The sequence below is a fragment of the Berghia stephanieae genome, chromosome 7, assembly GCF_034508935.2.
Source record: "Berghia stephanieae isolate SIO BIC M18660-M18661 chromosome 7, UCSD_Bste_1.3, whole genome shotgun sequence".
Taxonomy (NCBI): Eukaryota; Metazoa; Mollusca; class Gastropoda; order Nudibranchia; family Aeolidiidae; genus Berghia; species Berghia stephanieae.
The window spans coordinates 59,658,560-59,675,674 of NC_088366.1; the positions used below are offsets into that span (position 1 = coordinate 59,658,560).

The 17,115-nt window shown below is 31.1% G+C and overlaps 1 protein-coding gene across 1 annotated transcript in view; it reads left to right on the forward strand.

The window, feature by feature from the left end:
- LOC144976598 (short transient receptor potential channel 7-like) overlaps nucleotides 1-1,359 on the forward strand; it is a 203,480-nt gene extending 202,121 nt beyond the window's left edge. Inside the window, exon 24 of the mRNA XM_078920893.1 lies at nucleotides 1,152-1,359. Coding sequence (XP_078777019.1) covers nucleotides 1,152-1,352 — 201 coding nt within the window. The 3' untranslated portion in view covers nucleotides 1,353-1,359. The remainder of the gene's footprint in view (nucleotides 1-1,151) is intronic.
- Nucleotides 1,360-17,115: the final 15,756 nt, after the last annotated feature.

The window sequence follows — 17,115 nt, forward strand, 5'->3', positions numbered from 1 at the left end:
TTCATGAAAGAGGACTAGATTTAGTTATAATTTAGTAGCTAGTCTTCTGCCTAAACGGAGCAAGTGACGAAAAAAATCAGATTTCATGAAATCTTTTTTGTCTCGGACAAGCTAGTCTCTTGCCTAGAAGTGGGCGTTGTACGGAGGGTGACTAATTCGGCTGTTCTGAGCTGGTAACATCCCGCGCTCTAGTACATGATGGCAGGTTAGATACCCGCCTTCATATTGTCAACGCAAAAGATTTCCAAAGAGGAAATTAGCAACACATGCGGTATAAATAATATTTCGTTCTTTCTATATCTTAACTCACTTTTGTCATGATGAATCAAATCATGTGCTATTGACTGAGGACTATTATAGACAACAATGATGTCCATAGTCAACTGTCAATTCCATATTTAGGCCAATGAAAGTTTCATTGAGAACTAAAAGGAATTGAACAAACAAACAAAAACAAACAAACAAAAGAGCAAGTGTGTTCTGATTAATCACATTATTTCAGTCAGTTACAATGCCAGCAGAATAACATTTGTCTCCACTATACTTTCTAATCAGTTTTTTGGGGTTTGTTCTTTGACGCAAACCCTTCGATTTCGGAGTTTCGTTCACTCGCAGCTCGCGAGCCAGTAGATTCAAAGTTGTTGTGTTTTTTAGATTTTACTCATAAGATTGTGTACTTTCAACGATCTGCACTTATCTTATAGTTTTTTAAGCCAGTGTCAATGGCAACAGGACACTTTTTGCCTCCGTCTTTCGTAACCGACGTATTTTCTTTCCAAATCGAATCTCACTCAATCTAAAAATAGCTGCTGTCTTGTTGACCGTATGACGTTTTCTTGTTACTAGTCTCAGAATAAAGCATGAAGTCTTGCCTCAACAAATTACTAAAACTTGGCCAAACTTAGCCCGAAGGTGCCGTGATTTTAGTATCGGACTTGCTTAGTCAGCTCACATAAAATCCGATTTTTTCAAGTCCTTGACTAAAGTCACAGATAGTCAAAGACTAAGCACTAGTCTGCGTTCATGAAAACGACCCCTAGTTGTTTTATTAGAGTTTTTTTTTTTTTGTTGGTTTTGTTTGTTTTTTGTTTTTGTTTTTGTTTTTTGGTTGTTTTAGTGAAATTTGAACATCCATTTTGTTTGTTGGTCAGGCTTTCAAGGAAGAGCTCCTGATATCATCAGGCAGGAAGCCAGCACCTCCACTCCAACCTCCCGCCATTTGTGATGACATCACAGGTAATGACCAATCAGATTCGCCGGCCAGATCACCAAGATCACCAAGGTCACCAAGGTCACCTAGATCCCCTGCCTTATCCAATGAAATAATTCAAGAAGTTCCCGCAGTTGAGTGAAAATAAATATTTAATTGATACAGATTTTTTATAATGTTATAACTTGAATTAAAACAATGATTTCAAATTGATATAAAATGTTTAACTGCGTCAGAAAGAAAGCCAAAAGCTATGAAAATATTTTCGATTGGTAATTTCCTATAAAAAATATTTGGTGTGGGGAACTTTCCAGTTTGTTTTATTGTTATTATTGTTATCTTTGTTATTGTTAAAATTATTGTTATTGTTATTATTGATATTATTATTATTATTATTATTATTATTATTATTATTATTATTATTATTATTATTATTATTATTATTATTATTATTATTATTATTATTATTATTATTAATGTTTCATTTGAATTCAAAAAGATGTATCACGAGATTATAGTTTTGTCCTTTGTCATTTCACTCTTTCTCTCTCAAGTTGATGGTTTTAAATTTAAACAGTTTGGTACCGACGTGCACTTATTTGCAGGTCTGATAATCCAATTCATTTCGGGTTCATTCTTGTAATGGATAACTCAAAAAAGGACTCAACACATTATCCATAACAACAATGTCAAATCAGACCCATAATTGCGTTCGGATGTTAGACCTGCATATATGTATACATCATTTCGTGCATATTTAAATGATATACTTTTTCAATCGTATCTATTTGTGTTTTGTGCTCTTTTGTGATCACTTTTTTTATTTATTGATGAATATGTTGTTGACAGTATAGAACTTTATGTCACCTGTTATTTTCTTTCTTTTGTTTTTCCTTTTTTTTGGTGTTTTTAATCACGTGATCTCAAACATGAATTGATTTCTTTCCAAACATTAATTATGATTGATTTACTAATCAAAATGTAACCAACTCATTTTAATATTCTTTTTTTTTCTTCAAGATGATTAATTTTACATTTTCATAATTTGGATAAGTTTTCATTCTCATTCATTACATTGAAAGGTTGAAGTGTGTCACGGATTAGTTTGTAAATAGATTAAGTCTACATACGACCAGTCGAATACTTGATGAAGGTAAAATTTCAAATGTAAGATTTAGAGGGGAAAAAACTGTTATTTGATTATACATATCTCTTTTCTGACGACAACAAGAGAGTCAAATATTTTCTTTGAATATGGCAAATGTGAGGAAAATTTAGGACCCTTCATTATTGTTAATTTGGCTTATAATATTATGTAAAGATGTTCCTTTACATTAGTGGTACGATAAGTAAGGGAGAGAAAGAAAAAAAACACCTCCAGGTGTTTCCATGGGTTAAAATAAAGATATATACTGATAACTAAATACCTTAACCCCTCATGTATCATACTATGTTCATCACCAAGTTTTAAAACTATTGTTTGTGGGATTGAGAGAAAGAAATAGATGGAAAGAGAACAAGCAAGTGAGGTAATGAAAGAGAGGAGAAAGAGAGAGAGAGAGAGAGAGAGAGAGAGAGAGAGAGAGGGAGAGAGAGAAGAGAGAGAGAGAGAGAGAGAGAGAGAGGGGTGTTATTCATCAGTAGCTCGGAAGTCCTATTTAGAGTACTTGTATATTTTTCTTTGTTTGTTTGTTAGTTTGATCCTTATGCATTTTGTTGATAACTCAAATTGATTAATATTTCATTGACCATGATGCTTTCATTTAATGTGTTTATAATTTACTATTTCATACGTCTCATCCCCCCCCCCCCCCCATTCTAATTTTAATGGGAATTATCTATATTAACTTTCCATGTGCTCGATGCTAGGACTTCATAATAATGTCACTGGCTCGATGTCATTGGTCACATTGCAAAATGTGCTCAAAGTGACCCACTTATTGAAAATGGTTCACAGCTTTTAAATATCTAACATCACGATTGGTCACGTGTGTATATTTACAACTTTCATAAACAAAGCAGTGTATTTACATTTGTTAAGAAATATCCAATCATTGGACAGCAACAAATCATGTGATTGGTGACCTGGTTGGACGAAAACATGAATATAGATCTTTCCCATTGAATCATCATTCTATGTATAAATATAATAATATAAAAGCTATGATTAATCCAGCCTTTTCACTAGGATTATGACCCAATTTACACCGTTATCAACACATGTGCTGCCGTTTTATTAAAGAACACAGTATGTGCTATTTGGTTAACATTGCATATACTGTGTTTTTAAAAACAACGGCAGAATGAGTGAAACATAAGAAAACTCATTTAGCCCTATATTCATTACGAGGCTATCGTATAAATTATATTATAATAATAATAAAATAGTTATCCAAGGTACACACTACACACTAGACAGCTAATAATTTTATCATCAGCACAGTAAAATGGGAAATGTTGTACACACACTCTTCTCTCTCTCTCTCTCTCTCTCTCTCTCTCTCTCTCTCTCTCTCTCTCTCTCTCTCTCTCTCTCTCTCTCTCTCTCTCTCTCTCTCTCTCTCTCTCTCTCTCTCTCTCTCTCTCTGAAACTATTTTAAACTTTTTTGTTGTTGTAAACTTAGTCGTTTTCTCTGAAACTTTAATTTTCGACATTTAAATTTAGCCACACGTCATACTAAATTGACGCTGGGTCACAATTTCAATTATAAAAAAACTAAAACACTATGAAAGGAGTCTGATTACTGCTTCATTACATTCCTTTATCACATGAAGCCATCAATTGTACAATGAATGTGTGGTTTGTTTGTCGTTGTTGTTGTTTTCTTTTTGTTTTGTTTTGTTGTTTTTTGTTTTTTTTTGGGGGGGGTGGGGTTGTTTTTTGTTGTTTTTTGTTTGTTTTTTCGTTTGTTTGTTTTTTCTTGGGGGTTGCTTTCGTTTTGTTTTGGTTTTTTTTTGGGGGGGGGTTGTTTTTCTTTTTGCTTATTTGACGGGGTTTTTTTTTTTTTGTTGTTTTTATTTTTGTTCGTTCTGTTTTTGTTTATGTTCGTCTATTTTTCTTCTTTTTTTTTCATTTTGTATTTTGTATTGGGGGGGGGGGGATTTTTTCAATCAAATTATTGTTCACCACCAGCAACAACACTACCATCGAACACTCACATACAATATTACCCATATTTTTGTGAAAGTTCTGAGTGTAAATGTTTCGTTGTGGTCATGTTATTTCAAAGGGTTTAATAGTAATATTATTATAAAGAGTAAATAGACCTTATGTATCCAGTTCATCTCAATAATTAAATTGATGCCTCCTTAAAATGACTACCAAAGTAACCATCATTTAGTTTCGTACTATTAATTCTCTCCTTACCCAACTAACCATCATTTAGTTTCGTACTATTAATTCTCTCCTTACCGAGCCTTTTCAGTATCTTCCCAAAAATGGCAGGCTTACCTACCCAGCAGAAAAATTGCCTTTTTAAACTCAAACAATGTCTCTACAAAACCACTTTATGTTCTTATTAATTAAACAAAGATCATTCTTCAAAGTTTATGATGTGCAAAAGAAATCTGAAGAAGAAAAAATGTATAGACACTGTGTTGTAACAAATGTAACGAGTTTGCTGTAGATGGTAAGGAGAGGGTTAATGTTTTAAAAGACTTGCATTCATAGAGGCCCATACATGGGCCTTAACCCTCTCCTTGCCAACCATAGGAAAATCGTCACATTCGTTACGATAAACCAACATTTTTCTTAGTCAAATTTCTTTTGTACATCATAAAATTTAATGGAAATGAACAGTGTGTTGTAAAGCATGTTTTGCTGAAGAAACTATGTTTCTCAAGAATTTTACTGCTATCGTGTCAGAGTGAAAAAAAATATCTATTTTTTTGTTAGTCGGGTGTGAAGTTTTGGGGGGAAATCCTGAAAATGGCTGGTGACGAGAGATTTAAATATCTATTCAGATTTCAGATTCAGATCGTTTCCCATCTGATGAATATTATGATGACCATGTTAATTTGAATCTACTCAGCATTCGTTATAATATTATTTCGTAATATAACTTCAAATTCACAAGCGCACATTAGCACCATTCATTTCCGAGTACTATCTAGTCTATACTTTTCATGTTCCATTGATTATGATAATAATATATGTTTTGTTTTGTTTGTTTTTGTTGTAGTTTCTGGGGCGGCGGGGGTTGTTTATTTGTTGGGGTTTTTTTTCGTTTTTTTTTTTTTTTGTTTTTTTTTTGGGGGGGGGGGGGGTTGTTTATTTTATTTTTTTTATTTGTTATGTTTTAGTTGATTATTTTTTGTTTGTTTATTTTTGTTCTTTTTTTTTCATTTTTGTTGTTGTTTTTTGTTTGTTTGTTTTTCTTTTGTTAAAAGTATACAAGTCAATTTTCATGACTTCAAAAGATCATTGATCATGGTTGTCAGAGAAACCAAAAAAAAAATTAAAAATTACAAAGTCTAAAATCAAATCATTTTTCCTGTCACATTAACACTTGCCCAGTTTCTTTCAATAAAAGATGTTGTTTTATATTTCTGCCATTGATTCTAAAAATGTGACCCACACTCTCTATCCGGATTTATGCCGGAGTAAATGATGTTTTTGGAAATTAAAATTTATGCCAAAAATGTTCATAATCACATGATATTTTTTTATCTGAGAAGCGTTATAAAGGTGTATCTATTCTTTACTTTCAATATTGGATTTGTCAGTTGTCACAAGTTAAGGCCAAAATCCAAGTTTTCCGCATCTATTTCACTCTAACACAAAACCGTATTGAGTCGATCGGTCACAAATACCATGTACAAAATTTGTTATATATAATTATTATATTTAAAAAAATGTTAAAAAATAAAAAAATAAAATATATATATATATATATATATATATATATATATATATATATATATATATATATATATATATATATATATATATATATATATATATATAAAGGAAATCTTTGCATTATATATCGCCAGGCTTTTTGTTTTAATTAATTTTACCTAATGATTAAATCAAAGTGACCGTATTTCTTCTTTGGTTAGTCTAAACAGACCAAACTGCAAACCTGATTCTAACCATACCCTTCGTAAAATCATAGCCTAATCTTTTCTTTAAATAAAGAATTGGCCCAAGTAGCCCTTGCTGGCGTAAGTAACCCCAATACTCTTCAACAGTCGTAACGTCACTTCCTTCCTAATGACGCATGGTAACTTAGTAACACTGGCTCTAAACTATCGGAACAATGGCGGACGCCAGTATGAAATATTTCTCTCGCGAGCATAAAAGCGTATCCAGAGGAAAAAAAAACACATAAATTTGATCATGTTTTGACTTTTACACATTCTGATCACAAGGCATATGAAAAGTTCTAGCCAGCATGAAGAATAAAAAGTAATGATTTTCTTTGTTTAGAACCAAGATGGCCGCCGTTGCCGGGCGGCGTGACATCAGACTACCGAATCCAATTAAGGTAGGGAGCTCAATCTTTAAAATGAAACTTTAAACATCAAGTTCACCCGGACCTAAGACCGATTCCAGATGACTAATCACAAATCATATTCGCTATTGGAAAAAAAAACCTGTTTGGTTGACCCGCTAAACCACACAGTTTGTTCTGCAATAGGGAAGAATTCTCGTGGCGTCACATTCTCTTCTTTTCTGGTTCCAAAATCCTTGGAAGTGTGTATGTATTATATCGAGGTGAACGTGATGCTTTTAATTCAATTTAAGCCTAACGGATAGAATTAAAGATTATATTACTTGAGTTAGCGTTTCAAAACCAAATAATATGAAGATTGATGGTATTTTGTTTAATGTTATCCGAACGGAATTTTTAAAGTATGCATCACATGGTATTTGTCGATTGTACAAACGTGGTTATTCATGTTCATATTTATAATGTTTTTGACTATCTATGATATTCTTGTTTCTATTTTTGATAAATTCCTTACTATATAATATTACTCATGTCTACAGCTATCTATTATGCATGATGATTATGCATCATCTGTGAAACATATAAATATTTTGTTTATTTGTTGGGTTTTGTTTTTTTTTCTTCATCTAGACCGGTCTATATTCTTATACTCTCCTTTTCCTTTCCTTTTTTTAAAAACCGGTTTGTAGGTTCTTGTATTCTTTTGGGGACGGAAGGGGGTTATTTCTGTTTTTCCTTTTCCTTTCCTTTTTTTAAAAACCGGTTTGTAAGTTCTTGTATTCTTTTGGGGACGGAAGGGGGTTATTTCTGTTTTTCCTTTTCCTTTCCTTTTTTTAAAAACCGGTTTGTAAGTTCTTGTATTCTTTTGGGGACGGAAGGGGGTTATTTCTGTTTTTTCCTTTTCCTTTCCTTTTTTTAAAAACCGGTTTGTAAGTTCTTGTATTCTTTTGGGGACGGAAGGGGGTTATTTCTGTTTTTCCTTTTCCTTTCCTTTTTTTAAAAACCGGTTTGTAAGTTCTTGTATTCTTTGGGGACGGAAGGGGGTTATTTCTGTTTTTCCTTTTCCTTTCCTTTTTTTAAAAACCGGTTTGTAGGTTCTTGTATTCTTTTTGGGGGGAAGGGGGTTATTTCTGTTTTTCCTTTTCCTTTCCTTTTTAAAAAAAAAACAGGTTTGTAGTTTGTTGTATTCTTTTTTTTTTTTTTTTTTTTTTTTTTTTTTTGGGGGGGGGGGGGGGGGGTAGGGGGTTATTTCTGTTTTTGTTGTGTTGTGTTTTTTTTGTTTTGTTTTTCTTGTTTGTTTGTTTTTTAGTGTCTTATTTGGGGGGTTTTATTATCTGTTTATAATTATTATTTTCTCATTTTTGGAGAGGGATTATTTATCATTGTCTTGTTTGTTTGGGATTTTTAAAATTATTATTTTTACTTGGTAAAAATTGACATACACGACAGGGAGAAGGAATAGTGCGAAATCTCCTTTCGCCTGTAAAAGAATTAAATATTCTGTGACTTTTTTGCGTGTCTATGAGGTGGTTTCAAAACCATCAGCAAAATTGTGATCTTTTCTTGTTTTGTTGCAATAATCATCTTTTGATACTTGATCCACTCCGTTATTCTATATTTGACACATTACACAATCTTCTTTTCCTTCTTCTTCTTCTTTGCAATCCTTGTTTAAATATATGTACAGTGGAATCTTGATAAAAGCCCAGCACCGCCGGACCAAAGAGATTTGTTGATTTTAAACAAGGTTGACTTTATCCATTATCAATAGAACACACTTGGATAAAGAAAAGAAAACGAAAATTTTAGACCAATAAGAGGTGTTGACTTAAAGCAGAAAATGACTTTAAGAGTGTTGATTTCATGCGGATTCCACTGTCTTAACATATATAATGTATCAGTTCGCCATAACATAAATACAAATACACAACGTGTGGAAATGTGTGCCTTAAGGACAACATTTTCAAGGAAAAATAAGGGCCAAAACCCACAGAAGCCCCCCCCCCCCCCCCACCCCCCATTATGATTGAAAACATCACTTGGGTTAATATCTATTGTTGTGTTCCTCTTTTTAAAATGTATCATATTCAATGTTTCTATTAAGTTCCTTTAACAGAACATGCTAGTCTGAGACTGGCGTGAGTATTCGCAAAGAATTTGTAAACGTAGGTGCGTTCAATTTTATGTCAGAGAAGAAGAGGAAGAAGAAGAAGAAGAAGAAGAAGAAGAAGAAGAAGAAGAAGAAGAAGAAGAAGAAGAAGAAGAAGAAGAAGAAGAAGAAGAAGAAGAAGAAGAAAGAAGAAGAGAAGAAGAAGAGAAGAATGAAGAAGAGAAGAAGAAGAAGAAGAAGAAGAAGAAGATAGAAGAAGAAGAAGAAGAAGAAGAAGAAGAAGAAGAAGAAGAAGAAGAAGAAGAAGAAGAAAGAAGAAGAAGAAGAAGAAGATGATGATGATGATGAATGAATGAGAAGAAGAAGAAGAAGAAGAAGAAGAAGAAGAAGAAGAAGAAGAAGAAGAAGAAGAAGAAGAAGAAGAAGAAGAAGAAGAAGAAGATTTTTGTTTAATGTTTTTTATGGATTATGTTGGGGCATTTTCTTGAGTCTCCATCGTACAGTTAATTTATTTCATTATGTTCATTTTTCAAAGATCGTTTACAAAACATAGGCAAACCCACAACAGTGGACTCCTAGTAGTAAAGTATATACATATATACTATTCATCTCAAAATATCACAACAAATATTAATCTCAGTGTTAATATGCATATCAAAATCACCCTCCCCCCTCCCTCTCACTTACTTACCATTAACCTGTTGGTCACTGAAAATAATCAAATACCTACTTTTCAATCAATGTGTCTCCATCCCTCAACGAAATCTTACTCGACTCAGGTGAAAATGAGTTCTTGATTGCCTACTCATATTTATTTTCAATGTTTATGAGTTGATCTAAAAATTGCTATGTAAATATGATATGGAGCTAAATAAAAGTAAAGCGCAGAATCCTAGAAATACATTTATCAACTCATCTGTTTCCATCTCTGGGAGCTCTACTTTAGAGTTTTATTTCAATACAAAGTGTTGTCAAAGATCGGTATTGATATTTACATAGTTCCATATTGTGAATATATATATATATATATATATATATATATATATATATATATATATATATATAATATATTATATATATATATATATATATATATAGTTACGGGGTCATAATACACCAGTATTGTTGTCATATTGTGATATTATGTTATAAAACATGTTATAAACCAATTACACATTAATGTTGTTATTTTTATGTTACTTATTACATAGTTAATACAAATGACGTTTCCTGCACTACTCTCAAACTTCTACTACTATTCCCACTACTACTACTACTACTACAACTACTACTACTACTACTACTACTACTACTACTACTACTACTACTACTACTACTACTACTACACTACTACTACTACTTACTATCTGCCACCACACCACCACTACTACTACTACTACTACTACTACTACTACTACTACTACTACTACTACTACTACTACTACTATTACTACTATTACAACAACTACTACTACTACTACTACTACTACTACTACTACTACTACTACTACTACTACTACTACGACTACTACTACTACTACTAGTAGTATTTTTCGTGTATTTATTTGCTTTGGTTTCGTTTATTTTGCTTTATATTTGTTTTCTTAATCAAAGTAATATAAATATACCATTGTTATGATACCATTTATGTATCATTCTTTGATACATCATCATATTATTAATCTATGATCAAAAGATTTCGCACAACAAGTCCACCTTAGTGGACCTTTTTCATATTGAAGAGTATCCGGCACAAAGTCGCATCTCTCCCTGCCATCAACCAAAAACCCTTATTTATCACAATAATATATTATTATGTGTTTCATTATAAATTATGTGTTGTGTTCATTGCAAACTCTTGTTTACAATAATATCATTATTTTGTTATTTAAAGTCAGTATTGTATGTAGATGAATGCCGTGCATTCAAATCATTGTATTACTCTCTCTCTCTCTCTCTCTCTCTCTCTCTCTCTCTCTCTCAATCGATAAAATGCCCGTCTGGCCAAGAAATTCGCATAGCTATCATGCTCAATGACAATGACTCTTTTAATCTAAAAATATCAGCCAATCAATATACTCTGTTGGTATCTATTAAATGTTTACAGTGCAAAATATGTACTTATTCGTTTCCTCCCGTTTAAGAATGAGACAAGGGCAATGAAGACCCAATGCTCTGTTCTACATAGAGGAAAATGGCATTCATTGTGCTTTGACTGCAAGAATAAGATTCCGGAGAAATAGCAACAATCTGTCTGCAAAATATTTATAAAATTTAGCTTTTTTTTTTTTTTAGACAACGTAGATTTTTTTTTCTTTTCCTAATTGAAAAATAATAATTTTATACTCAATCTGACAGACATTATGGCACAGTTTCTTTGAAATGTTTAATTAATAAGACCATAAAATTGTTTTTTAAAGAGATTGTTTGAGTTTTAAAAATTCATTTTCTGCTGGGTAACCCTGCCACATTTTGGAAAATACTGAAAGGAGGGAGTTAAAAAACATGGTTAAATAAATGGCACTTCAGAAAAAATTTACAAACTTAAATTAAGTTTTAGGTAAATTAAATATTAAGCACCAAAATCATACCGATATTATACCGATTAGAGGTTAAGGGTAACAAACCAGACAGAGACGGGTTATGGAATTTGTCACAATATAAATGTTATCAAAAGTTTGTGTTTTGTTTGCCATCTCTTAAGTTTGGTTTTATTTTTGCTTCTTTCGTAGTTATTTTATTTTTGCTTTATTGGGGGTTTTTTCTTGGGGTTTTTTTTATTTTAATTTGGGGGGGGGGGGGGGGGGGGGGGCGTTGTTGTGGGGGGGGGGGGGGGGTTGTTGTTTTTTGTTTTGTTTTTGGATGGTTTTTTTTTTTTTTTTTTTTTTAAAGTTTTTTTTTTTTTTTTGTTGTTGTTGTTGTTTTGTTAATAAACTCAAATCGTACCATATCACATTTTGCAATGCTTTATTTTTCTTTGTTAAAATCATATCACCATTATAACACGGGCACTTGATCTCTTACAGACAGTTTTATTCACAGTGGTTTTCAGATTACTTGATGGATCATTTTCAGTTTCATTTTTATTTCAAGGGGGTTTTTGTTTGGGTTGGGGTTTTTTTTTAATCTATTTTTTTTTTCTTTTTGGCCGGGGGGGGGGGGGGGGGGGGTTAGTTCGTTCTTTTTTGGTGAGGGGGGGGGGGGAGGATGTTTTTTGGTTGTTTTTGTGTGTTTTTTTTGTTTTTGTTTTTTTGTTGGGTTTCTTTGGTGGGTGTTTTTATTTGGGGGAGGGGTTACTTTGTTGTTGTTGTTTTGTTATAGTTTTGCTTTTCTTTCATAATTTTATTCTTATGGCCTCGGCGGAGGTATCTCCATTGTCGAAAACGTCATAAATTAATGAATGTGACTCGTCGTTTCTATTCGGCATTATCTCTCGGTGACCTTGACCTTGATACTGAAAAGTGGTGTTATTGTTCAAATTATAAAGTGGGAGATAGCATATTTGATTAACTCACTCAATCCTATAGATTTTTGCTACTTTTCAAAATTGAAAAAAAAAATGTATTCAAAATGAGCATGTACATAGATAGATATTTTTTTTCAACTACCATTAACATGCAAAAACTAAAAACATTAGCTTTGATACTACGCCTATAATTTGTCTCATAAAAATGTAATAAATAGGGTAAAAGTAGCCCGGGGTAAACTACGGATATAGTCGGTGTTAGGGTTGAGTGAGTTAACGGTTTCATAAACGAGATGGAATGTGATGTCCTCAACTGCCAAACACTTAACGTTTTTAAATTGTGATTGATTTGAATTTATTTTCAATTCCAATATTATTATTATTATTATTATTATTATTATTATATTATTATTATTATTATTATTATTATTATTATTATTATTATTATATATAATTATTATTATTATTATTATTATTATTATATTATTATTATTATATTATTATTATTATTATTTTTATTATTATTATTATTATTATTATTATTATTATTATTATTATTATTATTATTATTATTATTATATTATTATTATTATTATTATATTATTATTATTATTATTATTATTATTATTATTATTATCATTATTATTATTATATATTATTATTATTATATTATTATTATTATATTATTATTATTATTATATATTATTATTATTATTATTATTATTATATTATTATTATTATCATCATATTATTATTATTATTATTATCATATTATTATTATCATTATTATTTATTATTATTATTATTATTATTATTATTATTATTATTATATATCATTATTATTATTATTATCATTATTATTATTATCATTATTATATATTATTTTATTATTATTATTATTATTATTATTATTATTATTATTATTATTATTATTATTATTTATTATTATTATTATTATTTGTTTGTTTGGTGGGGGGGGGGGGGGTTGTTTTGTTTTGTTTTATGTTTTTATTTATTTATTTTGTTTGTTTTGTTATTGTTTTTTTTTTTTTTTGTTTTGTTTTTTTTTTTAGTTTTGAGAGCGAAAGATGGGATTTAGGATTCTTTTTAATTTTCTTTATTTACGGTACCTGTTTATTTCATTCATAGACGTTTTGTTTTATTTTGTTTTGTATTTTATTTTTCCGTGTTTTTTGGTTTGATGGTTCATGATTTATTAAATTAGTTTTATTTTCTTTAGTTTTCATCCATTCATTTCATTATATTATATTATATTATCAATTTTCAATTGTTGATTACTATTGGATTTGTTTTTGTCGTATTTATTTCATTTTATTATATTTTCTTCTCTAAAAAAAATTTAATTGTTTTGGGGATTTTTAGTATGAGTGATGAAGCTTATCTTCAAACTATAAATATTATCTTACTTGTCCTTTCAGATGTTATTAATGAAGCTAATTTTACCGAATATTTTGTATTGATGAATTACGAAGGTCAGAGGTCAGCAAGCAATTAACTACAAGTAAACGATAACTACACACACATTCCATAATCTTTGACACACACACACACACACACACATATATATTTATATGATATTGATTAAATTCTTTACCACACGTTTTTCATTGGATTTTGGCTTTGTTTTACAATCTATTATTATTATTATTATTATTATTATATTATTATTATTATTATTATTATTATTATTATTATTATTATTATTATTATTATATTATTATTATCATCATTATTATCAAGATTATTATATTATTATTATTATTATTATTATTATTATTATTATTATTATTATTATTATTATTATTATTATTATTATATTCATCTTATCATTATTACTATCTTTATCATTATTATTATCATTATCCTCATCATCATCAACAACATCATTATTATTATTGTTATTATGATCATTATCATTTGGTTATTGTTTTTATTCTTGTTTATTGTTATTACCATTATTATCATTACGATTATTGTGGACTTAATGTTAAAAAAAATATATATAAAAGATTGTCTCACTCAGTCAATGTAAAAATGGTGTAGCTCTAGTCAGTCACACAGATGAAGAAAGAAAAAATAAGTTTCTCATAATTTTTCTTTCTTTCTTTTTTTTTTTTTTTTTTTTTTAGTGTCGGTAATTCTCACGGGCCATCATCGTAATTTACTCTTATGATCTTTTATAACGTAATTATAATGTAATTCGCATCTATTTTTGGAAATGAAATGTGACCCGTCGCATCAATTCGGTTTTAGGTCTGGATGATTTGGATGCTAAAAATAGATTTTTAAAATGTGTTTAATTTAAAAATAGTATCATCGAACAAGGGTTGATTTAACCAATCAACTACCGTACGCTGGGGAAAAAAATTAATTTGGCACAAAAAGAAAAAAAAATCTTGCTTCAATTATAGATCGATTTAAATGACCCTCATCTTGGCAAAAACTCTCACACTTGGAAGCTTGCGAAGTCCCAGGTTTGAGAGTTTTTTGGCAGGATGAGGGTCATTTAAATCGATTGAAATTTATTGAAAGAGGGACCAGTTTTCTGGCCAAATGTTTAAATACGTGATTTCCAGAGTTTGGCAGTTAAATGGTTAAAATGTCTTCTTATTCAAGAAAATTCAAAACAGTTTCTTAAAGTGGCAAAGACTAACATTTGACAATAATTGTGCCCCATCGCCTAAAAGCGGTACTTTGTCGGGATGAATGAGGTGCAGGTAATTGAACTCATAGCGATCAATTTATTTGAACTTTTCAATGTATGTTGGAAAATAAATTAAATTGATTACATTGAAAAAATAAATAATAATACATAAATAAATAAAAATTAAAATATTTTAAAATATTTCTCTCATTGTTCCAATTAAAAATTCACTTTTCGAGGACCGATACATCCCGATTTTAAACGTTTTGTGACGATGGGTCACAACTATTTTACACCCGACCCCCCCCCCCCCCCCCCCCCCCCCCCCCCCCACGACATAATACCGTTTTGAGACGATACTAATGTAGCAAATGGCCCGTCATGCAAGCCACATTGATCGTGTTCAAACTGAGTATGGTAAGTAGTGTTGCGTGTTTTCTTTATTCACAGCTTTTGGAATGATTAAAGATTGATTTATCTTTATCCTTTGTTTATAATGATAATATTAACTGTCCATTCGATTAGCTCCCTCTTTCTATACAAACTACGAAGCACCAATACTACTACTAACTACTACTATGTCATTGTTTTATTGTGATATAACAAAGATTATATAACTATTTTATGTGTATAAACTGTTGCATATTAAACTTACATGCCTTCTTTCCCGCTGTCCTTTCGCACACGAGAAAATATGTTGGTCTTTCTAAGCTATCAATAAACTTTACACTCTCTTATCACTGATTTCGAGTTTATTTTTATTTCATTTGATATTAACTCTCTCCTTGCCAACCATAGGAAAAGCGTCACATTTGTTACGATACAACCAACAATTTTATCATTCTGATTTCTTTTCCACATCACAAAATTTATAGAAAATTTGTTGTTATAGTTATAAAAACTTGACACTGTGTTGTAGAGCTCATTTTGCTGAACAATATTGTGTATAGAATGTACTTGTTGGTTTTCTGTTTGAGTAAGAAAATTCTGGGTTTTTTTTTGTTGGGTGGGCATGACGTTTTGGGGGAAACTATGAAAATGGGTGGTATGGAGAGTTAAGCCCTTAAGAAATAAACTTTATTACTATTATTATCAACATTTGTATACAAATGTTACAAATATTAATATTAATAAAATATATTTCCTAAACTCCCATTCCCATTCAAATGACAGCTCTAGGCGCTGTTTGAAATTCGCAACAGAGAAAGAAAATGACAATAATATGTAGGTACTTCCCGCTTTGAGTGGCGCATAGTTGAGTCCTTGGAAAAGGCTCTTCCCTCACATTCTCTCATCGTACTCAGATGTAAAATGAAATGAGTGCAAGTCCATTAACAGCGCTGTTTCTCTCGGCCGGAGGGGTATGCAATATTATCTCCTAATAGGCTTGTTCTAAGTCTCGTTATACGGGTGAAGTGTTCCTGTCGGTTAGGGAACCCTTGTAAAGCACTTTGAGGGCGTTCAGTGGTTATTGCTCTTTATAATTGCTCACCCTTTTATCTGTGTTTTGTTTTTGTTTTTTTGTTTTTTTGTTTTTTGTTTTGTTTGTTTGTTTTTGTTTTTTTTTACTGTAATGACCTTTTCTATGTCGCACACAGCCATGGGGCTGGTTCATCAACCCGACAATCTCATAAAGATTAGTCTACAGAATGTTTTTATAAAGGATTTCTCGAACACATACAACAATTTAATTTGTTTGTTTTTAAATAGAAGACGAAGAAGAAGGTAAGGAGGACATAATGAATGTGAAACAGAGACATTGCCCTACACCGTCCCACACTACACGGCATTTATCGTCAATGTTGGAGCTGCTATAGTGTGGAGAGAAGATGGGGAGGAGTCAGACCTACAGTAAATCGACTGAGATGGAGAACCTGCCTAACGACAACGACGCTTCATCAGTGGGGACTTTCCATCTGTCTCACCTGTAGGCTACTACGCGTTGTGGACAAGAACCTTAAACCGCAGAGCATCTGGTCGAGCGTTTTGTTGACGACGAGGCTACCGAGCGGGTTTGCGAATTCGACAACGACAGCTTGGATAGGCCATGTGAAACCATTAGAAGCTGCTGCCATAGTCAAGTCTCCAACCAATTTTCTCGGCGAAGTGACATTTTTATGCAACATCTATTCGTTCATTGATTTTTTAATTTTTATTTTTTAATTATACTGGTCTATCCAGGCGATAGCAGCTTCTAATGGTGTCACA